Here is a 24,995-nt window from a genome sequence, read left to right as displayed (position 1 = left end):
AATGATAAAAATAGCATAAGAACTGCCTTGATGAGGATAATTTTATGAATAAGATAACCATTTATTTTAAAGTATTTCCAGGAAGCCAGAAAAGATTCAGATTCTAATAGAGAGGTTTTTCATTGTGGCTTATTTTTTTTTATTTTTTTTATTTTTATTTTTTTTACTTTCCCGCAAGTTATTTTTGGTAGCTTGACTTTTTTTTTTCTCTTCTTTTGTGAATTTTCTCAGTGGATAACCAGGCCATGCTACACTATATCAGAGATAAAACTGCTGTCCCTTACTTCTCCAATTTGGTCTGGTTCATCGGCAGCCACGTGATCGAACTTGATAACTGTGTGCAGACTGATGAGGAGTAAGTGACCTCCTGGGGTGCTTATTAGGGAGACAGAGTAGGGGAGGAAAAAGTAAACATTAGAACAAAACTTACCCGCCTATGTGTAGGCAGAATATGGCCTTCCACACTCAAAGGTGTTCCACTCACCTTTTCACTTTTTTATAACAGTGGAAAGTTGGAAACACTCAAAGGGGGTGAGCACACTTACAGGCGGGGTGCTAGGCAGCTGGTAAAAAGACGAAGATGATTCCTCATTGGTGAACGGATAAATGAAATGTGGCATTTGCATACAGGGGAATAGTATTCAGCAATAAAAAGGAACGAAGCTCTGACACATGCTGCCCCGTGGATGAGCCTGAAAGCGTTGTGCTCGGTGAAAGAAGCCAGACACAAAGGACCGCATATTATATGATAGCATTTCTCATATAATGACCTGCTCAGAATAAGCAGAGCCATAGATTTATAGGTTAGCAGTTTCCTAGGGCTGGAAGGGAGGGTTTGTGGGGGAAATGGGAAGAGACCGCCTGTGAGTATAGGTCTCCTTATTGGCAGAGAGGATAAAAATGTTCTAAAATTGATAGTGATGATGGTCGGACAACTCTGTGAGTATAGTTTTATATATAAATTATTAAATACAAATGTTATATTTTAAATGCGAATTTTATGGTATGTGAATTATATCCCAGCAACTGATTAAAAAAAAAAAAAAAAAAAAAGATGATGATTTGGGCCCCAGAGTGAAGAATAAGGATTTCTCAAACTCAGCGCCACGGGTCTTTTGAACTAGGTGATTCTTCGTCGTGGGGCCTTCCCGTGCGCTGTGGGGTGTTCAGCAGCCTCCCTGGCCCCCATGCATCGGATGCCGGTAGCACCCCTCTCCCAGTTGTGACAACCAAAAATGTCTCCTGGCATTGCAGAATGTTTCCTTTAAGGCAAAATTACCATCGGTTGAAAACCCCTGCTCCCAGAGTAACAGCTTTGCACAGAGCTGGGGAGAGGCACATCGGGTGGGGTCAGGTCAATAAAGGGACCCAGAAAGGCCTCCTAGAGGAAAGGGGGCGAGAGAGAGAGAATATTAGCTCTGGTATTGAGAAAGAAGCAAGGTTAGGTGGGTGGCAGATCTGATGGAGCATTTGGGAGGGAACATAAGGAGCCATGTGGGTGTGAGCAGTCGTGGACGTGAAACATAAGGATGTACTTTACTCCAGAAAGAAGCGAAAAGTGGCTCAAGGAAGGAAATGAATCCCTAGTCCTCTCGTTGGCTCTGCAGTGCATGGTTATGATAATGTCAGCACCAGTCGCTGATGGCTATTGGGGCGATGAAGCAGAGGGAACACAAAGGGCTCTGTCATACAGGATGTCAGCACGTAATGTCCGAAATGGCTCAGTCGCAGATTTTATAGAAATGTGGGGGGAACTATCCATGAGAACTAAAAAGAGTTAAAAACCCCCTCCCCTGGAGGCCGGGCCAGGAGCTGTTCCTTTTTATTATCAGCTTATCAGTGTTATTTGATTTAAAACCCATCTGCATATATTCGCTAAGATATTTTTTGAAGTAATGTTTTAGAAAGTGAAGTACATTAAATATCCTGCGGAAGAAAAATCCCCACAGTGTGCTAAGCAGGGTAAAAGCTTGCGAAAGGTTGCGTGTGGATGTTCTAGTCCTCTGAGCGGTGGATTCATAGATACTTGTTATAATGTTAAGCATTGCAACACATATTTGCTATAAATATTTACCAAGTGCCTTATTAAAGCGTAATAAGGAATAATTATCCAAAATTATGTACAAGAAGCAAAATCGATTCTGTTTTTACTTATTTTTTTAAAGCATGGATAGTTAGAGGGATAGGTATACCACCTGCATTTTAGGTGTGACTATAGAGAGACAGAAATGTGGGAAAACAGACTGTAGGGTCAAAAGTCCCAGATAACGTCTATTTGTTGTGGGACTGGAGGAGACTTAGATTTCTTTTTCCTTTTTTTTTGTTTTAACTTTCTGTTTTCTGAAATGACCACATATTACTTGAGTAATACTCATCATACAAACACAGTGTCTTACCCTGTCTAGATTGCTCTTCGCAACAGACAGCACTTCGGGGAGTAGGGAAAATGCCTGCTGGCTGTTTTAGGGGCTCTGTCCTTGGCGTGGGGGAAACTGACTCACCCATGGAACCCAACAAGCTTGCTTATTGCTTCACTGGAAGAATACAGAGACCTCCTGGGGCCCGAGGTGGGATGTGCACTTTGTTCCACATATTATCAGGGCCAGTGGGTTCCACGCAGCAGCTGAGGCCTGCTTTTTTCTTCGGAACTTCTCTGGAGTATTTTAATTAGCAAAGATTTATTGCTCAATTAATACTGCTTATCTTTGGAGCCAGGGGATCTCGCCACACTGGCTAGTGGCTACTCTTGTGAAATGGCTCGCTAAGAGCTGAGCTTGTTTTTGCTTTGTTTACACATCTTGTTTTGCGGTTGTGGTGGTGGTAGGGGGTGAATTATACTGAGGCCTCCAGAGGGTGGGGGGATCCCAGAAGTCCCCTAAAATCAATAAGCGTGGACATGTCTATATTCCCATCGTGTATCTTACCCGTAGGGCCAGGATAGGTGCCTCTTGAGAGTAGCTCAAATATTTATTGTTGAGGCCCCCAGTGACCTAAATCTTAGGCCATTGATTCTAGGCCCGAGGACTCAAGCTTCGGATTCCAGGCTCAGATTGTCATTCTCTCGCCAGGCACCGGAATCGTGGCAAACTGAGTGACCTTGTAGCTGAACACCTGGACCACCTGCACTATCTCAATGACATCTTGATCATCAACTGTGAGTTTCTCAATGACGTGCTCACGGACCACCTGCTCAACAGACTCTTCCTACCCCTCTACGTGTATTCCTTGGAGAACCAGGACAAGGTGGGCCTGGGGGCCTGGCCCCATTGCTCCTACGGGCTGAAGGTCATCTTCAGAAGTGGGGAAAACAGTCACCTTGAAAAGGGCTAAGCTTTGCAAGGGACCAACATTTTGAGCCTGAGAAAAAGTCCTTTCAAAGCACTGGTTTTCCTTTCCTTTCATTTCCTGAATTAGGGGAAGGTGGCAGTGAGAGAAAGAGAAAGCATGTGTGTGTATAGACTGCAAAACTGTAAAAGTGAATGAGAAAAGAACACTGACATCAGAATGAAACAGGAAACCTCTGCAGATTTAGGTTTTTGGCTTCTGTGCGTCTTTCTCTTGAGGTGTTCTCATCCCTGGTAACTTTTTCTGGTAGTTGCCAGAGCTAATTTATTTGGAGAAGATCCAGCCAGCCACAGAACTTGCACAGAATGGGTGGGAAGGGCTGAAACACACTTAGGAAGAGCTCCCAGGGCGATGACTGCCCCCACTGGCAGGCTCAGGCTCCCTCGTGGGGAGAGTGCTGTTTAAGTGCACATCCTCCCGTGTCCCCTTCCCTCTCTCAGGGTTGCTGGTCCAGCGGGTCAGGGGTGGACCAGATGTCTCGTAGTTAACCTGCCCCCAGGGGATTCCAAGCTGGTAGCTCTCAGCTTCCCCTGTGAGAAATGCTGCTTCAGGGAGGGGAGACCTTTCGCCCTGTCTCAGAGTTAAGGGGCAGAGGCCTCGGCAGGAGGAGGGACAGAGCCAGCTGGTTACTCTGCAGGGGCTTCAGCCTCTGCAGATGTGTCCCAAGGGGGGGGGTAGCTTTCTTTTTTGGAAACGGAAGATGGAGATTCTCACTGAAAAAGAGTACACAGAAGAAAATTGTAAGCCTAACTAGATCTAGCAGAGGCAGCTCTGGGAGGCAGACAGAAAGCATGGGAAATGGAGTTTCCAGACCTGGGTTTGGATTCTGCCTCTTTTTCCTCACAGTGTGACCTTGGACAAGGCAGTTAACCTTCCTAGCAAAACAAAGTTCCTGAAGATCCTTGCAGGGTTGGTGTGAGCTAGAGCTTGTTGAAGCTCAGTACAAATGAGGGGCTTTTCCAAGACTACAGCGACCTTTCTCTCCTTGCCCCATTGTGTAAGCTTTGAGAATAGCCCTCCAGGGACCTCTCTGGCTGGACCTGGCCTTGGGCGCTTGGTGCCCCAGCTGGGGGAAATTAACATTCTTAGTAATTTAAGGAGCCAGTTCTTCTTTTGGGTCCAGCCTCTAATCTGTGACTTATACTGAAAGGTTTCTCAGGTGGAAAAATCATGGTCTTGCAAATAGTATTGAATTTGGTTAGACTGAATTTCTTTTACAGAGCGGACTTTTGACTAAACCAGAGCAGCCAGAACCGCTCAGGGGCCTGGAGGAAATCAGGGGACAGGGTGCCTCCTCTCCAGACAGACGGCTTTTGGCTGCATGTGTTTTGCGCTGCTCATTTGTGTGACCGGATTTCTCTCTCTCTCTTTCCCATCAACTTTCGCTAGGGAGGAGAACGGCCGAAAATCAGCCTGCCAGTTTCGCTCTATCTTCTGTCACAGGTATGTTTGATCATTTGCCCGTGTCCCCAACACATTTAGGGGGACTTAGAACGCCCCCAGAAATGTTCCAGGTCACATCGCCTTGTCTTCTCTCTCCGTGTCCCCCATTTTGAGATAAAATAACAATAAAAGGAAAGAGGATTCAATTTTGTACACACCGAGAGGAGGTGCGAGTATCTTCTTCATGGTGGTAGATGGAAATTGAACAAGAAATGAAAAATAAATCTAATCTGGCACTTAGGTGGTTGTTTTACCATGGGGACTGGGGTTTCCAAGACAACCAAGGAGTGTTGTAAACACCCTGGGAATGCAGACTCCTGGGCCTTATTCGTGGAATTTTGAAATAAGCTCCAAACTGCAAGACCCAGTGTGTGCATACACACAGCAACCCTGGGTTAACAAACTTCCATTAATGAGGCTGTCGTTAAAGGCTTTATCCTGGTTCTAGTTCCCACATTACCTTCTGGAAGGTATCTTGTAACAGCCTCAGTTCCCAGATTTGTGTCTTGAGCCAATTTGTCTGCCTCCCCCCTTAAACAAGTGTGTTCCCTTCTTATAATTATGTAATATTTACAAGAAGGGAAAAACTCCATGGTGACCCAGTTACATAACTTTAAAAATATTTTTATTACAAGCAGTCCAGACTTTGAGGCCATCTCATTAGACTGTCAAGTAGTCAAACGTTTGACCAGAGCTCTGTTCTCACTTCTGCAATGGCACAGGTATTTATTTGCTTTGCTGAGAGAATGTCCTTCTAACTCGGTCCCCGGGCCATTCTGAGTTTGAAGTGGGGCTGTCTCCCCTTGGCCTGAAGAGAAAGGCAGACCCAGCCTGCTCCCAGCGGCTCAGCCCATCGGGAACTGCGGTGGCCCGCTTACTCTCTCTTCACCCCCGGAGCTGTGTTCTGGGGGCCCTGTTTGCTTGGAGCTCTGCGCTGGCGCTGACTCCTTCTGAATGCCCCTCTGTGCGACGGAGCTCAGTGCAAACCCCAGCCTCTCCTGGCAGCTTTTTCCGCCACCTCATTACGAATCCGCCAGCATCTCCCGCTTGGGATTCTGGGAGTCTGGCAGGACCTGAGCAGGCCAGATGCTCAACCGCAGGAATCTCATGGAACACACCCTCAAGACCCTTCAGCTGTCGGAGCATTGCATGGCACGGTCTCCTCCCAGGAGCAAGGGGTCCGGCCATGCCGCTTCTCTAAGAGCCCCTTTTTCTCCTTTCTTACTGAAGGACTTGCAGCTCAGGCACCTAGTTACTTGTTTTAGTATCTCACAGAAAGCGGAGCCTTTAGTTTGATGTCCTCCAGCTTGCGTGACAGAGCCTTCCCTCTCCTGCATTCTCACGTAGCTTCATCGTAGTGTTGCCTAAGTGTGTGAAAGCCTCGAAGCAGGTATAAATCTTGTGTCCTTAAGCCCTATATCAAAGCATCTTTATAAATTATTTCACAAGCACAGCCACAAAGCCAAGAGAATTCACAGTAACATTAATTTAGTGTGACGGGATTTTGTCCTGGTGAAACGAAACTGTCACTTGTAATGAGAGTGTGGCTGAGACTAGCTTTCCGAACCCGCCCTGCGCGTACTTCCATGTACCATGCAGTGACTGGCTCTCCCCTCACTTTTCCCCATCCAGAGCCCAGAGAAGAACGAACCCTGTGTGTGTCCACAGGCAAGGATTGGTTGGCCTCTGTCCAGTGGGCCTTGATAGATGCTCACTGAATGTTTGTGGCCTAACTAAAAGAATGAATAAATGAAGGCCACACAAGGTGCACAATAGGTGTTTATGGAATGAATGAACTCAGTGATTGGGTTTTGTTTTGTGGTTAAGCGTGGCAGTAATTTGGCCATGATCAAGATGAGAAAACTCACCTTTCTCGTCATTATAATTGCCAACAGCTGAATGCCTGCCACAGCCCTGGACGTGGGTGAACTCATAATCATTCACTATAGTTTCTATGATACTATGATAGTAAATATCACTCTGGTGTTTTAAAAACAGATGTGCTTATTTTTTTTTTTTTCCTTAGGTGAGTATCACATTTGGCTAGTCTGTCTATACCTTTAATTTGAATTATGTTTATTTTTTTAAACAAGATATTTCCCTCTTCAAACAATACAAAATGACATACAGGGAAAGGTCTCCCTCTGACCCCTAACCTCCGAGGCACCCAGTCCCACTCCCTAGAGGCAGCCAGTGTTTCAGTTTCTGCTTTTACTTTTTTTTTTTTTTTACAATATTTATTTAAAAATTTTTTTTTAAGTTAAAAAAGGTGAAAACCAAGTTTCCTTTCTGCTTTTGTTCAACCCCCCTGGATTCCGATCCCTAGAGACAACTATAGTTACAGGATTTTCCTCTGTCCTTCTGGAAACGTTCTTTGCCAGGGGTTCTCACCTGGGGGAGATCTCACACCCCTTCTTCCCCCAGGGAACGTTTGGCAATACCTGGAAACATGTTTGGTTGTCGTAACTGAGGTGGGGGGTGCTACTGGCGTCTAGTGGGCGGAGACCCATGCTGGCAAATCCCCGACAACGCATAGGACGGCCCCCAGCGAAGGACTGTGGCCAAGGTTGAGAAACCCTGTGACACGCATATGTAAACACATGTAAATGTGTGTGCACGCCCTGTTTATACGGAGGTGGTTGATAACCCCACTCTCTGCTACACTGGTTTGCCTTTACATTTTAAAGCAAAGCAGTGAGTGTGTCTGAAGCAACTTTGCAAGGAAGTTTTGAATACCCTGATTCCTGAAGCCATTCCTCTGAAAAGCAGGGCGGGGTAGCAGCACCATCCCAGATGGCCCAGTGCCTTCTGATTTGCATCCTGGCATGACTAGGTCTGTCTCTGGCTCGTGTGGCTTTTCTTCCCCAGTTTCCACACTTACCCATGCTGCCACGGAATCCTGGTGTGGCAAAGCCCACCGCAGGGCTCACTATTTCCTCGAGTGGTGGGATCACTGTGTAGCCGACCCTTTGCCAAGTCCTTGATTGGAACAAGACTCGTGGCCCCTTCTTCCCATATAACTAAAGCCTTGGGCCGGTGCCTTCTGGTCTTACCATAATCAAATTTGACACTGAGATGCCTGTGGAGAGGAAGGAGTGTGCTGGTTTGGCTGCTCTTTTCCCACGTTGCTTCACTTCAGCTGGATTTGGCCTCACCCAGCCATGAGGGACAGTCTCGCTTTTAATGCACTTCCTTCCGCTAAAGAGCAGCCAGCCAAATAGGCAACAGTCTGAATGAAGGAGGGGCCAGCCCTTGAGAGGAGAAACGTGGAGCTGGTGTCTCCTGAATGTGACCTGTTCTTTGGATTTTAAATCACAGGGATTGCCGTTTAATACTGGATTTTGTATCCCAGACTTGCTTCAGGTCGAGCGAGGCAGAATGGTTGAAAGACTGCGTGCTTTAATGCAAATCCCATTTGTTCTTTCTCACCAGGTCTTCCTAATTATACATCATGCACCCCTGGTGAACTCGTTAGCTGAAGTCATTCTGAATGGCGATCTGTCAGAGATGTACGCTAAGCCCGAACAGGATGTTCAGAGAAGTTGTGTAAGTCATTAGTGTTGGGACCACTTCTCGACCTTGATAAGAGGCCACGGGGCTCGTTTTGGTAAACTCTGTGTTTCTTTAAAAGCAGAAACCAACATTCTGCTTACAGCAATGATGATGCATAAGCTGGCCTGGGAACCTAATCAGAGTCTTGAAATGGGTACCTAGGAAAATCCGGGGGTCGGAACCAAGAGTGGATTCGTTGGTCGTGTGTTGTTGAACATGGAACTGTACCACTCCGGGCCTCAGACTGTGTATCCATGAGACACCATCGTGGGGACAGAATGGGAGTGACCTTGTCGAAGGCACAAATAGCTGCAGAGGCTGGACCTGAAACATCTGTGAAGGCGTAGGCCCCGTGTGAGAGCAGCGGGGAGTTGCTGGGACCGTGGCAAATTGGAGGGCGTTTGCATCCCTTGTGAGCAGTTGCTGTTCTACCCCTGCCTGCACTCATTCTGCAGGAACACAGATGCAGATCCCGGAGAAGCTGGGATTCTGCATTTTGATGCAAAATCTCCCAAGTTTTCAACGATCACCCAACTGTGGCCCACCCAGCGCATGTTTGCGCGTTTTGTGCTCTGCTGAAGGAACACGCTGGAAGACCAGCGAGGCTTTCCCAGCTTGGCCCCTGTGTATCTCGCCTGCCCGCTCTCCTGTCCTCCGGCTTACGTGTCCTGAGCTCCAGGATACCTCAGTGCTGGCCCAGCTTGCTCTTTCCCCAGTGTGCCCATGTCTCTGCCTTTGTACCTGTGCTCTTCCGAACCCAGTGTGGAAGGCCCTGGTGCCTGGTTCCCTCCTATCAGAGACCTTACCGGCTTTCGCAGCTTACGGCAGGCCTCTTGTCTGTCATTGTATCCGCGGCGGCACAGCCTCAGCAGGCATGTCTGAGATGAGTGCAGTGTTTTTCACAAAGACTGTTTCGTGAGGGCTTCTGGCTCTGCGGCCAAATTCTCGGGCAATAGCCACACAGGTAGAGGGCTGGCCGCACCCTTGGGTAGTCAGTCGGCTCTGTCGCCATATCTGAACGAGTAGGTGGAGGGCCATCCTGTAGCACGAAAGGCCAGAACTGCATGGTGTACAGTGACCAGAGGCCCCTGTCCTTCTGGTTTTTCTGGTGCACGATGGGTCGGCCAGGCCATTTCGCTCTTTAAGGCAGCATTTGAGCCTCTGAAAAGGTTCCCAGAAACTTTCTGTCCTTGTTGGTGGTGGCGTTAGTTCAGCTGAATTGAATGGGGCCTTTTCATGGCCCTTGTCTGGCCCATCCCTTCTTTGATTCATTCAGCAAGTGTTTCTTAAGCCCTTTCTTTGGCTCTGGCATCGTGCTAGTTCTGGGAATATACAAAATCCTAAATAGTTTCTGTTGTTTTGGAGCCTTATGGTTCAGGAGAGACAGACGTTGATCAGATATATAAAGGGCTGTACTATCTCGAGTCTTGTAAGTGCTCTGAAGGGAAGGAGTAGTGTTTGATGAGAGGATTTGACCTAGAGGTGACAGGGGTGACAAGTATTGAACAGGAAGGACTCCCCTACTGGTCCACGTCATGACAACACATGGACTAGAAAATGCAGAGCTGACTCGGTGTCCATGGAGCTAGAGGCATTTCTTTGCAGCGTTCTTAAAATTGCTTTTGCAGAATGAATGCAAGTGCTGAGTCAAGCAGAATCAGCCAAGCCTCCCAGTCAGAGCTGCTGAGGACCCGCCAATCAATGGGCCACCTTGGGCGAGTTGTTTCACTCCATTTAGAAAACAGGGATCAAGCCCTACTCTGGAGGGCTGTTGGTGAGGATGGGAAGGAAATATACAGGTTGCAACCCGGCCCTCGGAGCTGTTTGGTTTGGTGTTCACAGTATTTAAAAGGAAATTTGGGAAGTTTCACATGGAAACCCAGGTTTCAGGATTGTGTTGGACAGTCAGAAGATCTGGTTCCCATTGTGCATGTTTCTGCGGGAAGCTTCTCAGGGGTGGCCTCCATCACATGAAGCATAAGTTTGCCATTAAATTTGTCTGGTCCCCACCCAGCCTGCTGCTACCTCATCCTCCATTTAGTGGCAACGTATTAGACTTTCTTTTGTTTCGCGATTTCCAGAGAGCTGCTATGGCTTCATCGTAGGATGTCTTCCTGTAAGGCACACTGCTGAAGTGAGACTTGGTCTTCCAAGATGAACCCAGAGATCGCCAGGACACTGGGTTTTGCAGGGTTTTTTTCACTGAAATTGATTGGCATGCAGTTGTAAGAAATAATAATAACCTTTCTCTCAGTTTCCCCCAATGGTAACTGTGGGGGAAACTCAAGTACAGTACCACAAGCAGGATATTGACATTCCTACATGGGGTTTACAATTCGAGCAAAAACAAACTGCAAAAAGTTACTGGTGACCTTTCAGCTTAGGATACCCACTTTAGTTGAACCTTCTAATCAGAGGGAGTGTTTAGATCTGTTCTTCCTCCCAGTGACCTCTGCTTGGAATGAAGGTCGTGCCTCCAATGTGACAGACATACAGACGCTTTTTGTGGTGGACGCCTGAACTGAAAATGAGATTCTTTTGAATGTGGAAGGAATTGCCAGCCCAAGTGAAAGTGTCAGCTTTCTACTTCCGGTTTTTGCCTCACCCCGGTGTGAAATCAAAGTTTGTTGTATTCTGATGACGGCAGTTGAAATTTGGGAAGAGTGGAGGTGACTCTCATTTATGATTTGTTTGACAATAGTCCTGGTAAGATTCACCTTCCTTCCCTCTGAGCAAGAACAGTCTCCTGTTGTTTCCTGCCTGACTCGGATGTGGTTTGGTCATACTTGTTTTAAGTTTCTTGGTCTTTTTTAACCTACTTTCTCCTTCCCGTAATTTATAGATAAGTTACTGGTATTGCTTCATTTTACCAGCAGACCTTTCACAAAACCAAACCAAAATTGAAGAGAGAGAAGCAGAGAGGGGCAAGCGGAGTTATTTGAAAAGTCTGTAATTTAGGGTTAAATTTAAAACACATCAGCATGGTTAGGTAAATGTCTAATTGAAATTCATCTGTGCATTAAAATCATATGGTTCTTTCTAAGGGATAATTCTTGCTATAATTCTAATGCGCAGCAGATAGTGTTTCTTGCCAGGGAAATAGAATGAGCGAACACTAATTCTGAAACTGCTAACATCTCATTACTTTTGCAAAATGAACGTATAGATTAGATTATGGGATATGCCTCATGACCTGTAGGTACTTTTTTTTAAAAAATAGGGACTTTTTTCATCCTGGGTTTCTGTGGATAGTTTCCTTAGTTTTTGCATTCATTCATTCATTATTCAACAGAGATGCAGTGGTGCACAGGGGAGACATGACTCCTGGCCACCCCCTGCCCTCATCCCCTGTGGGGACAGGGAGCCATGTCTCGGAGATGACTGCATCGCCTGTGCCATCATGGGGGTTGCCAGAGAGGCTCAGGGGACACTTACTGCAGGAATTAATGACGCAGCGGGTGAAGTGGTGGGGTCACAAGGGCCCTCGTGAGGTTCTTAATGACTCTCAGGACAGAAATAGCCTCAGGGCCTGACCCTCACATGCCACTGTCTCTTTGATCAGAGGCTGGCATCTCGGGCAGTGTGAGTGGGTCGCCTTGGTGCTGCTCTACATTCTGCCTTAAGAGGTGGTCCTAGTGGAGTGGACTCTTCGGAGCCACCTGCCTGGGCCCCTCAGATCCGGGCTCCTCGTCTCACTGCGTGTGTCTCGGGGCAAGTCAGTACACCTCTCCTAGCCTCAGTTTCCTCACTTCTCCAGTTAGAATAACAAATGTGGATTTTTCGAGATGGTTAAATATAGCGTAAAGAGCTTCTTCCAAAACCGAGCAATCATCAAGTTCTAAATATTAGACGTTATCATTATCATGATCTTTGATTCTGAGCCGGCAGAACCACCCCGTGTCCCCTACTTGGGATCTCCCTTCTTGGTACGATTAACATAGAGGCACACTCAGTGTGCCCCTTAGGGAGGAGCCTTAAGACAAAGGCATGGAGCGCCAGGTGTCAGCGACAGTGGGACGAGCCCTCTGTGCATTCCGGTCCCTCTGGCTGAGCCACCCCGATCCGATCTTTGAAAAGTGCAAACACTTAACCAGCAGTTCACATGGTTATCTGGCTGTGAATTCAGAATGGGAACTGAAAATTCAGGAGAATACCCTCGTCTGTCCCGAAATGAGGATGTCAGCCATCTCTCTGTAGGCAACAGTTCAGCCAGTTGGGATGGTCTCCAGATGATTCTCTCGGGATCCGAAAGAGTGAGTGCACACCTATGAAATCGGCTGACAGTCCTGTGCGTGACTCCTCTCCTTCCTGGTACCCGGGCCCTCTGCTAGCAGAACGCTCCGCCGGGGCGAGGCCTGGGGAGCCAGTGACTGAGAAGGCAGCAGCCTGGCCTCCCTGGCCTGTCTTTGCAGAAGCCGAATCTGGGCTCGGGGACTCTGGCCGCTACATCAGTGCTCTCAACAAACCAAGCCTGAATCAGACGGCAGCCAAGCCTCCCGCATAGCGAATACAGCAGGCAGGATAGTCCCCCAGATTAGAGTTCCCCCACGTCTTTCAATGACCTTGACCTTACTCACGACCTCTGGTTAATCAGTGCTGGTTCTGAAGGACACACATTCTTCTTCCTGAAAGTGGTAATAGGCTTCGGGGAGAAGGTCGATTGTATCACCGAAGGTGAAAACAGACTTGTATAAATCAAGGGCCTTAACTGGCATTGTTGCAAGCGTTTCCACGAAAGAATCAGCACTCTGTGTATTCTCCCTTTTTGCGGGGCGTCGTGGTCTGTCCTGTGATCCCTCAATGGGGTTGCAGCTCCGAGGCACCACCGTTGCCTGCAGAAGTGTTGAGCGGGACAGCGCTGGTTCACAGATAAGAGGATTGGACAGAATCAGAGAGAATCCAGGGGCAGCGTGTTGCACTTATCGAGTAAGGCAGCGTTGCGCTGTAGATGAGCGACCTCTTAGAAACAGTCGCCTCTCCCTTCCCCCTCTGCAGAGCTGGGGCTGGACAACTGACCAAGGCGGTCCCATGGTGCGGAGGCTCACAGAGGGGCACCCTGCAGCCAGGGCTGCAGGTGACTGGACCCGAGGGGCTGGGGGTGCTGCTCCCGATGCGGTGAGCCAGAGAGGGGCCAGGGTTTCTCATAATGGTCACATCCCGGAGGAGCCGAAAGGGAAGAACAGAGTGGGCAAAGCGGGGGTGGGGGTGGAGAATTTCCGTGACTCAGACCCTAGCTGGCTTTTTTGTGTCTGCCGGGCAGCATGACACAGAAAGGGCTGGGGCGGCCACAAGGCTGGAGACAGACGGCTCCGGGGTGTGAGGTAGCGTCACGCCCCCTGCTGCATGGGTCTGCCCTGAGACTCGTCTGTACTGAACCACTGGTGACTTCTTCCAGGTTTCTGCTAAAATCAGGAAAATCGAGGATGGGGTCAGAAGAACGAGGCACCAATGGTGCTGGTGTAGACTCTGCCCCTGGGGCTTTGTTAGTTTTCATCAGTCGCCTGGTATCTTTGGGCATTTGAGGCTTTTAACCAGACTCTTGAGTTCCTTAAAGCTGGGTCAGCATTATTTATTCATCTATTCAACAGATAATTATTGGGCTAATATCAGGTGCTGTTCTAAGCACAGCAGATACACCAGGGAATGAGACAAAGACTCCTGACCTCTGGGAGCTTCTGCCGTGTTGGGAAAAGGGAGAGGAACAATAAAACTCTTAGTAAATATTGCGTATTAGAATGTAGAGAGGCAGCAGTAGGAAGCGGAGAAGGGGGAGGGGGCAGTGCTGGGCGGCTTGGGTGGGATGTGGTTCTCCACAGGGTGGCTTCACTGGGAAGGTGACATTTGAGTATGGACGTGAAGGAAGTGAGGGAGTGAGTCATGCGCATATCTGGGGGGAAGAATATTTTGGCCAGCAAGAGCCAGTGCAAAGGCCCCGAGGCAGCAGCATGCCCGGATGTCGGAGCAACAGCAAGGAGGAGTAGGAAGGGGGATGAGGGTCCCCGGCATGCGGCACCTTGGAGCCATTGGCAGACTTGGGAGTTTTCACTGAGACAAGTGGGAATGTCTTAAGCTCTGTGTCTCCAGTGCTTAAAGTGGTTTCTGCAGGAAACATCCATTGTCACAAAATAATGAATATCAGTGAGAGAATTGAGCGCCGTGTCTCTAATGCGCAAAGAGATCCGGGTCGGTCAGAGCCGAAGTCCTCCAGCCAGGAAACCTGGCGTTGCTTGGGGTGCTTTGCCTGATGAGAAGCCAGGGGCCGCACGTGGGTGAGAACAGGGCTGCTCTGTCCTCTTCCCTCTCCTGGTGCGCCAGCGATTTAATGACAGCGGGCCGGGAGGGGAGTGGTGTGTCACTCATTGCCTGGCTGAGGCCGATAGACATGGCAGGTGGGTGCAGCTCATCCCAGGACACGGTTAGTGAAGTTCTCCAGTGAGTTCTGAGGCCAGGCTGGCCGGAGGATGGCCGCCCGCTGCCCACCCGCTGAGATGCTCCTAACCTTCCCCTAGGGGACCTTCCTGGTAACCTCCAGCCAGGCAGAGGGACAGGTTCTCGAGAGCTTCACGAGCAAAGAGAAAGAAAAAGAAAAGCACATTCATTCCTTCAGATGATGATGTTCCGGTGACACCCGCCTCTGGACGGGTCACTCCCTGGTGTGAGCGGCGCCCATCTGTTGGGCACTTGCAGCGTGCCAGGCTGGCGGGTCTGCTCCCCTTTTCTCCCTCCCCCCACAGGGGTTTCTGGAGCACCCGCAGATTCCGGGCAGGCGTTGTGCTGGCCGCAGGGAACACAGGATGACCGAAACAGATGAAATCCCCTGTCCCGATATTCTGGGCTGGGGAACAGTAAACAAGCTCGTCAGCACAGACTTAAGACCAGATCTGGGAAGAAAGAGGAAACAGGTTTGGGAGGTAATGATGAGGGAAGTCCTCCCTGGGGAGATGACATTGGATGCGCGGACTGAAGGATGAGGAGCTCGCTCACCCCGATGAGAGTTGGGGAGAGGGCTGGGGTCAAGGGTCGTGATGGTCAGGGCGTGGAAAATGGTGAGTCAGAGCCCTCGGTGGGAATGAGCGGCCGTCTGGGATCAGAGAGAGGCCAGCATGCGAGAAATGTACCGGGTCAATGGGAGAGGGGACGTTTTCCATTTTAGAAAAGAGGAATGCGCAAGTTCTTCTAACATCTCGTTTAAGTCTCGTAACAGCCCGGAGGGTGGGGTCGTGTTATCTCCCATTCTCCCAGAGGATGCGCAAGTGACCATTCTGTTGTCACCCCGTTGCAGGGGCGACAGGTGTCTAGCCCCGAATCTTCGTGTTGTTTCTATTTTGTGTCCTTATGTCACTGTCTGAAGTCACAGTCATTTCCAGTTGAGCATGAGATGTAGGGTTCTGGACCTAATATTTTGGGTGCCTGAGGGTCACCAATCTTTCATAGTCCATTATCATTTTTCACAAAACAAAATAGAGTAAAATACTCTTCCTAAGGAAATACCAAATAAGTGCGTGATATGTCGTTATTTAATGAAAAAGTATACTTTATTTTGCATGAGCGTCGAACATGCCTCTTCAGTCATAAATATCTTGCAGTTAATTCATCCCGTAAGCATGCATTAGCTCCTGATTGACTGCCAGGTGAGGCCTTGTAGGGGACAGAGAACATGGCCTGGGGTGGAGGAGGCCGGGCGGGGAGGCGGGTCTCCTGCAGACCCAGCAACACCCAGAGGTCGCCGTCTCAGAAGTCACGGCCCTGTCTTGTTATTCCCTGCTGTCCCCACAAGAGTGCTGAGCGAGCGAGCGGTGCGCGTCTCCTGAGCTGAGCTCGTTCCGGTTCCAGATAAACGGGCGTTGCTGTGGTCTATGCCTCTGCAGCTGCGACGCCCCCTGGTAATGGGCCAGTTCGTGGGGAAGAATTGCCACGCTCCTCTTGTTAATGGAAGTGGCCTGTTTCCTCCTCATGTTTCCCCCTCGCTAGGTTTTATTTTCCCCGTGAAATCTGGCAGCGTTGCCCAGACGCCTCGCTGATGTGGTCGCGGTGGTGCGTTCCGGACGCGCGGTCGGCGTTGGTTCCGCAGCCGCACGTTACTCAGGGTTTGGCGCGTAACACTCGCCCCCGTACATCACGCTGGAGTTGATTCGGTCTGATGTCTGCTTGCTGGTCACCTCATCCTGGAATGAGAGGAGGCTCACTCTGCAGCGATTATTGGCCCGTCTCCCTCTGCAGCCAGTTGCAAAGCCACGTACTGTGGTGCTGTTGGTTATGCTATGCTTGGTGACCTCCTATGATGTTGGGAGCTCTGTGTTTATGAGGCGAAAATGGGAAACAATTACGTATTATGGCTAGCTGTAATGATCGTCAAGTCAGAGGGCCACCTGATGAGTGATGGGTAAACTGTCCCTGAGCTTGTGTTCCACAGGGCTGGCTCCCTGCTCCTCCAATTAGTGTGACAGTGTAATGCCTTTACACCAGTCCTCCAGGGGGCTGGCCCCACGTTGGGAGGCTCAGCAGTGCTTGTTGAAGGGGATGGGTGTTTGAGCAAAGCAGCAGAATGGTCGAGCACACGGGCAGTGAAACTAGACTTCCTGGGTTCAAATCCTGGCTCTGCCTCTCGCTAGCTGGTGACCTTGGGCAGGTCCCTCACTCTCTATAGCTCCCTGCCCCATTCAGTTGTTTGGAGCACCGGTCCCCAACTTTTGTGGCACCAGGGACTGGTGCTCCTATGAGAATCTAATGCCTGAGGATCTGAGGTGGAGCTGAGGCGGTGATGCCAGCACTGGGGAGCGGCTGCAGATACAGATGAAACTTGGCTCCCTTGCCTGCTGCTCACCTCCTGCTCTATGGCCCAGGGGTTGGGGACCCCTGGTTTGGAGGATAAAGTAAGTCCATGTATGTAAAGTACTCAGAGCAGTGCTGGGCGTGTTGCAGATGCTCACTGAGTGTTACGGTTGTTATTACCTGGAAAAGGTGACAAGAGAGTGTGCTACCTCTCGGCATCCCACAGCAACCCTGGGGGTGGAAACCGAGGCCCATAGAGGAAGAAGTGGTGAGCAGCACAGCCAGGACTCACAACAAGTAGAGTAGGACACCGAGTCCAGGCTCCGGCTGCTCCCGTGTCCCTGGGGATCCTACCCCACCTTCGCGCTGTGCACCCCACCGGTCCCTGCCCCTGAGGCTGGAGGGTGCGGAGAGTGGCCATGGTCCCAGGAACACTTTGGAGAGGCTGAGTCTAGACCACTAACAAACCAGAAAGCCAGCAAACAACAAGTTGCTGGGAATTAGGGAGTCAAGTTTAAAACAGAGTGCAATTGTTTTTTAAAAGCCCTTCCCCCTGCCATCTCTTCCATCCTAGTGAGCTGTTTGCCAGAGGGTCGAAGGTGAACAAATATTTCTAGAGTCACCCATTTGTGGCCGGCAGTATGCCAGGCATTTTTGCAGTCAGGATCTCATTTCGGCCCCATGGCAGCATATGATGGATGCTATGAACCCTGTTTTGCAGATGAGGAAACTGAGGCTCATTCAGTCAGCGTCACTCAGCCAGTAAGTGGATGTGAAGTCTGGTCTCACCTCTGCCCTTGCGTTGGGGGCCTGTTTCTGTGAGTCAGTATGGCTGCCTCCTTTCTTGGGGAAAACCTTTTTCATAGTTCTCAAATCCCTTCGCAGAGCTGTTTGAACAAAAGGATCCTAGTTGCTCTCTCGAAAGGTGAGTGGGCTAGGCCCAAGAGAGCCTGAAGGTGAGCTTCCTTCGCTTTGTTATTATGACAGATCCAGGCAGAATCCTGGGGCTGTGTCATAAGTCCTGTCCCTTTCTTGCCCCCGTTAGCCGCCAGTCTCTTTTTTCCCCATTTCTTTCTCAACCAAGATTCTGCCCGGTGTCCCACATTCCTTGTCCTGGCCACTCTCCAGCCTCTTCCTTCTCCCCTCCCCGCTGCACCACTGAAACACACTCAGCAGGTAGTGTGACTAGTGAGTAGGGTGCTGGGGCAAGGGCACCCCGGCGGCGCTTCCTAGGCCATGAGCATCATGGGCTCCTTCATGAACAGCTGTCTGGAGAGGCCGCCCGGCCGGCCCAGCACCACCCCCTGACTTCCCATGTTTGTGCTGCCGCCTGGGGAGCTGGCCAAGCACATTGTGTCCCGGGCACAGCTGCTGTCACCTCCTAAGCTCCCCTGACCCCTGGCCTGGCACCGTTCCCACTCCGTGCCCCTGGCGTCCTCTTCCTCCCACTTGTCTCCTGGGACACGCGACAGGACACTACCTGCCTCTGCTGGGCTGCCAGCGCGGCGAAGGTGTGGCCTCGGCTTCCTGGCTCTCAGCCCCACACTTGGTGTCTCCTCGGGGCGCAGGGAAGGACTGGGTCAGCCCCCTGTTGGCTGCAGTGAACCCAGCTTCCTGAGTTGTCCGATGGTCTCCTAGCTTGTATTTAGGGCACTGTGACAGTCTGACTTTATGGAAAACAAAGTCTAGGAAAAAAATTTTTTTTGAGAGATAATAAAGTGCATAAAAGTGGAGTATTTTCGGTGTATTGCTCGATGGCTTTGTACATATGATTATGTTTAGTGTGGTTCAGGTGAAGACAGAAAACATTTCAGGCATCCCGTGCGGATCCCTCTCAGCCTCTAACCAGCACCCACCCCACAGCCCCTCCCCCCAGCTAATCACCGTTCTGACCTCCAGAGGTGCCTTTTTAAAGGTATTTTTTAAAATTGTGGTGAAATATGTTTAATGAATAACGTTTACGATGGATTAACCATTTTTAAGTACACAGTTCAGTGGCATTAGTACATTCTCTCAAAGTGGCCTTTACATTTAAATGGCACCGGTCGTACTTTCTTGAGTAAAATAACTGAATGATATAGAAGCAGCTAGAGTAGAAAGTGAAAGTTCCCCCAACCTCAGTGCCTTCCTCAGAAGGAACCACTGTTTTCAGTTTGTGTGGCCTCCCAGACCGTGCTCGATGCGCCGTCGTGCACATATCTATCAGCACAGGAAAACATGAGATATATGCACATGTTTTTAAATGGAGAGTTTGGGTTTTTAACTGTAAGCAGAATCCTTGATTGGTTGATTAATTGATTGACTGATGGCAACTACCCTTTTCACGTGCAGCCTGTGTCTGGCCTTCTAAGGGGGGCGAGCCAGGCCTGGTGGAGGACGTCCTGTTTGACATTGTGGCATCGGTGACGCTGTGTCTTCTTCGCTCAGACGCTGGCCTTATGTGTTTCTGTCCTCCTCCTGACCCCTTGCTCCTGACCCCTTCTCATTGTCCTCGCAGAGCCTGCTCTCAGATCCCACAGCCCCTAAAAGGCCTTAGCTATTGTCGACCGCTGAGGAGTTACCTCGAGCATTCAACTTTTAAGCAAGGCCCAAAGCCTTAGATTGGAGGGGTGACAGCTAGTGGAAGGTGTCGTTAACCAGCAGGCAGTGACAGACACGTTAGGGAGCAGTTAAGCCCTTGGGCCACCCCCGAAATCACATTGCTGGCCTTCAGCTGCCCCTGACCCCAGAAGCCAGCCTGAATGTCCAGCCAGAGCCCATGGCTCTCGCCCTGCATCCCCAGCTTGGGCACCTGGCAGAATGTCTGTGAATCAAGGAGGGCCCCGGATCGCCACGCCCCTGCGGCTCAGGATCCATCCAGGTCCCTGGGAGCTGAGCCCTCAGTCCAACCTCTTCTGCGGCATTTGGGAAACAGACCATACTTGGCAGAATACTTTTCTCTGGGGCACGCATGGTGTGTTTTCTTTATGAGAAGGAAAACCCGAGCCTTCTGATTTTTGACTCTGAAGTGGGCTTCACGACTTCCGGGTAGTTTCATCACACTTGCTCGCTCTCCCACTGTGCAGCGGTCAGCTCCTGATGGTCAGGCAACGTGTTTCTTCTCTTCTTCCCTTTCCTTCTTTGTTATACTCTGCTTCATTTTGGATACAGTGTGGTACAGCCAGCCCTGAATTCACTCAGCGCCCCATCCCATCAAGGCCCTGCCTTTTGCAGGCACCTGGTTTAGTGTCAAGAGCACAGTGGGAAGTAAGATGGAAGGGACCCTTCTGGGGGCTTTGCATCTGGGACGTCTGGGATTGTCCAGCGCGACAAAGAGGCTTGCAGTCGGAAGGCTCTGAGCAGAACAGCAGGAATGATCTCGAATCGCTGCCCCCGTCTCCCAGCCAAGCCCTATCAGCTTCTCCATGTTGACTGTGAGATTTGATGTTTGTATTAAGAAAAAAATTAGGTTTTTTTTTTTTAATATGGAAGAAAAGAGGGAAAAACAAGTCCATAGTTCCAATGTCCAAATGATCCTTGTCAAATTTTTTAAAATGTCAATGTGCATACATGATGAGAAATTTCAAACCCAATGGAAAAATGTAGACATGAAAAAATTGTAAGTATACTTGGTGGGTATACACCCACCCAAAGGTGAAATACCAATATGTTCTTATGCAGCTTTCCAGGAGAAATTGTGTTAGTACCATCACGTGGAGCCTTTGATAAGCTTCACCAAAAAGGGACCCTGTCGTGTTCCCTGCTCTTGCTTTTTTCATCCTGGTGCTGTTTCTGTATCAGTATCGCTAGATATAAAAAAAGACCTCAGTCTTTTTAGCATCCACGTGGATTCCCACTCTGTGGACAGACCATAATTAACTGCTCCCTTGTCGATGGACATCTAGGTTATTTCCAGCTGTTACTGGGTAGGTTGCATTTTAAAGGTTTGAAATTTCCCTTCTTCCACTCCCAAGCACCTGATCACTGAGAAAAGCAGATCCCTTGGGAAAGTTTTTAAATTCATTTTCACAGTTGATTTTTTTTTTTTTTAATGTAGAAAGGGAAAGGAAGGTGACTGTCCTTCATACGTTGGCTGCTTACTGTATTGCCAGGTTCTGAAGGAATGTTATGTCTATGATTTCATACAGTTCTAGGTCAGAGTTACTTGTCCTATGTGTTAGACGAGGAGCCTGAAGCTCAGAGAGGCTCCACAGCTCAGGTGGCGTTCGGCTCGGGTTCGCACAGCTCCACCAGCCCTGGGCTTTGTGCACCGTTTCACTTCCCATAGATCTGTCAATTCTGTACATCTGAGTCTGCACAGAGCTCAGGGAGAGGTTTCTACAGCCATCCTTGTGAATTGGCTCGTAACTTCTAACTGGGTGGTGTTTTGCTCCGCATTGGGTCTCAGTTTTCTGTTTCTGAAAGCTTTGATTGTGTAATGGCATGCTCTGACACTCGCCGGGATAAGTGGCTATCGGAGGAAGCAGTCACTTCATCTAGGAGCCCTAACTTTTAGCAGGTTCGGGTACTTCAGGAGAAGATACGGTGGGGATCTGGAGCTGCATTCCATCACGGCATCCTGAGCGGGCTCTGATGGATGCCGTCTGTCAAGCAGCGCACACTCGGAAGGCTTCTATCTCGGCTCTTGGGGGTTGGCATCTGTAATGCGCTCTCTGGGTTTCCTGGACACTAGAATTATATCTTAATTCATCTGTCATTTCTGTGGTTGAATAATTCTACGTGGGTAAATAAAAATTAATGTTCGAATTTGGATGCTAATTTCGCTTTCAATTACGTTTTGTTTTGAGTGTTATTGAAATTAATTTGTGTTCCTTAAACACATTCCACTTATTGGCAAGATACGGTGGCCCCCCCGGAATACAATTGGTGGTTGTTTGGGGTAAATTCAGAAGATGGATAAATCATATCAAGATAATGGAAAAGTTTACTTTAAAATTTTCTCCTTCTTTAATGATAAAATGATGTCTGAACATCATCCAGACCCTGGAAAGAGAAAAACACTTCAATCAGAATCCTTCCCCAAATAAATCAGACAGTTTTCTTTTGTCTCTGCTTCTTTCTAATCTGTTTGCATGTAAATACTTTTCAGAAAGTACTAATTATAGAACTGAGTTCGAGCTCCTAGTGAAGCACTGTTATTTTAGGAAGAGTTTGAGCTTCAGAATTGGGCAGGCTTCTATTTAAATTCTGACTCTGCTGCTCAGCAGCTGTGTGACATCCGGGCAAGTCACCTAACACTTCTGAGTCTCAGTTTTCTTATCTGTAAAATGAGACCGATAATCCTCATATCTCCTGGTTGTTACAAGGACTGAAATACAGCCATGTTTACAACAGGCCTTCTTCATTTCTCTTAGAAGCCTTCTGACTTTTTAGGAAAAAACTTCTTCCTTTGAGGCAAGCTTCCCTTGGGATGAGCGTTATCACTGATACTTGCTAGGCCCACTTCTGAGGAGAGCCAGTATTTGGCTATATCCAGTTACCTTGCTTTTTCTTTCATGTTATTTATATTTATAATAGCGACGTACACTGGTGTTCCATGTCTTGTGTTATGCAGTTTCATTCATTCATTCATTCATTCGTTCATTCATATTATTATGGTGACATTGGTTAATGAAATCCAGTAAGTTTCAGGTATACAATTCAACAGTAAGCCATATATATTTGCACTGTATTTTCACTGCCCATAGTTACATTTCTGTCACCACATATTTGACCCCTTTACCCCATCTACCTCTCCCATTTCTCTCCCCCATCCTCTGGTAACCACTAACCTACTGTCCACATCCACGAGTCTCTGTTTGTTTGTCATATTTGTTTGTCGCTTTTAGGCTTATATCCCACAAATAAATGATATCATGTGGTTTCCAACTTTTTCTGTCTGGCTTATTTCGCTTAGCATGATTATCTCAAGGTCCATCCATGTTGTCGCATATGGAAGTATTTCATCTCTTCTTATGGCTGCGTAATATTCCATTGTATCTATGTACCACATCTTCTTTATCCAGTCATCTATCGTAAGACACTTCAGTTGTTTACATTTCCTGGCCACTGTGAATAATGCTGCTATGAACATCAGTGTGCAAATATCTTTTTGGATATATGTTTTCAAGTCTTTGGAGGAAACACCTAGTAGAGGGATTGCTAAATCATATGGTAGGTCGATTCTTAGTTTTTTGAGGAACCTCCATGCTGTTTTCCATGGTGGCTATACCAATTTGCAGTCCCACCAGCAGTGTATGAGGGTTTCTTTTTCTCCACATCCTCACCAACACTTGTTATTACTTGTCCTGTTGATAACAGCCATTCTAACAGATGGTATCTCATTGCGGTTTTGATTTGCGTTTCCCTAATAGCTAGCGATGTTGAACATCCTTTCATATGTTTGTTGGCCATTTGTATGTCTTCTTGGGAGAAGTATCTCTTCCGATCCTCTGCCCATTTGTAAATTGGATTGTTTTTTGTTGGTGTTGTTGTTATTGAGTTGTATGTATGAGTTCTTCGTGTATTTTGGATATTAGGCCCTTAATGGGAGGCATTGCTTGCAAATATATTTCCCCATTTGTATGGTTGTTTCTTTACCTTGTCGATGCCTTCTTTTGCTGTTGCAGAAGCTTTTTAGTTGGTTGTAGTCCCATTCCTAAAATGAATTTATCTATATTAGAATAACATCGGTGTGCTATAGTTAAGACATAAATGTGCAGATGGCGTATGTGTTCGAATCCTAGCTCTTCCACCTCCTGGCTGTGTGACCTTGGGTGGATCATTAGTGTCTTTGAGCTTCAGTTTCTTCATCTGTAAAATGAGGATAATAACAGTACTATCTTATGGGGTCATAAGGTTTAAGTGAGATAATATAGTCAAGAGCCCTTAGAACAGCATCTGGCACATACCAAGTACCATAAAGTATTAACCAGAAATCTGTATCTTATACAAATGACTTGCCTTTGGGAAGCAGAGAGCTGGTGTTGGTGAGGTAGGGAGTTTCTGACTTTGGATGGAGGGCAGGAAAAGGGAGCTGGTGCTGTTGTCTCGATTATTTAATAATGATGATGTTAATAATCTAATTGCAAGCTAGGAGGTAGCATTTGTTGTTTCGGAAATGAATTTCTTGGGGCAGAAACTCCCGGGCAGTGTGATGGGATCCAGTGAGGTACCAAGGTTCAAATCTGTCTGTTGTCTTGGTTCAACTTTCCCAGGCCAAGCCCAGCATTCGGTGCTTCATTAAACCCACCGAGACGCTCGAGCGGTCCCTCGAAATGAACAAGCACAAAGGCAAGCGGCGGGTGCAAAAGAGACCCAACTACAAAAATGTTGGGGAGGAAGAAGATGAGGAGAAAGGGCCCGCTGAGGATGCCCAAGACGACGCCGAGAAGGCTAAAGGTACAGAGGGTGGTTCAAAAGGCATCAAGACAAGTGGGGAGAATGAAGGTGAGTGCGCTGCGAGCCAGGCTGTCATTTGTGTCTGGTCCCCTCTCGTGTGTCAGCCGGTGCGTCTCTCCATTCCTGACACCTGTGTACCTCACTCTGTACAGCCAGCCCAGCCATTTGGAGGCAGATCTGGTACAAGGCCTGTCCTCACCGGACAGGTGACCTGGAGTAGGGTTCTTTACCCTTAACCCATGCCTCAGTTTCCCCATCTGTAAAAAGAGTGTAACAAGTAGTATTTACTTTATTATAAGAATTAAATGAGTTGACACATGTAATACGCTCAGAACAGTACCTGGCCCATGTCATAAGTATTTGCTGTTACTGCTGCTACTGTGACTGCTGTTTTTATCATCATTGCCTCTGTCATCATCGCTGATCTTATTATCCCTGATAACTTGGGATTATGATTTTCAACAGAAGTCATTATTTCCATTGCACTGCAGGAAGGAAGGGGG

The 24,995-nt window shown here is 48.3% G+C and overlaps 1 protein-coding gene across 6 annotated transcripts in view; it reads left to right on the top strand.

The window, feature by feature from the left end:
• CLEC16A (C-type lectin domain containing 16A) overlaps nt 1–24,995 on the top strand; it is a 199,328-nt gene that overhangs the window by 26,241 nt on the left and 148,092 nt on the right. For 4 of the 6 annotated variants that reach the window (XM_036226098.1, XM_016159633.2, XM_036226101.1 and 1 more), the window contains 5 exons: nt 232–355; nt 3,069–3,243; nt 4,735–4,788; nt 8,221–8,334; nt 24,309–24,540. In XM_036226098.1, the coding sequence (XP_036081991.1) occupies nt 232–355; nt 3,069–3,243; nt 4,735–4,788; nt 8,221–8,334; nt 24,309–24,540 (699 nt within the window). The remainder of the gene's footprint in view (nt 1–231; nt 356–3,068; nt 3,244–4,734; nt 4,789–8,220; nt 8,335–24,308; nt 24,541–24,995) is intronic. The other 2 variants (XM_036226100.1, XM_036226099.1) reach the window with 1 other exon arrangement.

The sequence above is a fragment of the Rousettus aegyptiacus genome, unplaced genomic scaffold (genome assembly GCF_014176215.1).
Source record: "Rousettus aegyptiacus isolate mRouAeg1 unplaced genomic scaffold, mRouAeg1.p scaffold_m13_p_8, whole genome shotgun sequence".
NCBI lineage: Eukaryota > Metazoa > Chordata > Mammalia > Chiroptera > Pteropodidae > Rousettus > Rousettus aegyptiacus.
Note: the sequence above shows the minus strand (reverse complement) of the source record. Positions and strands in the feature narration are given on the sequence as shown.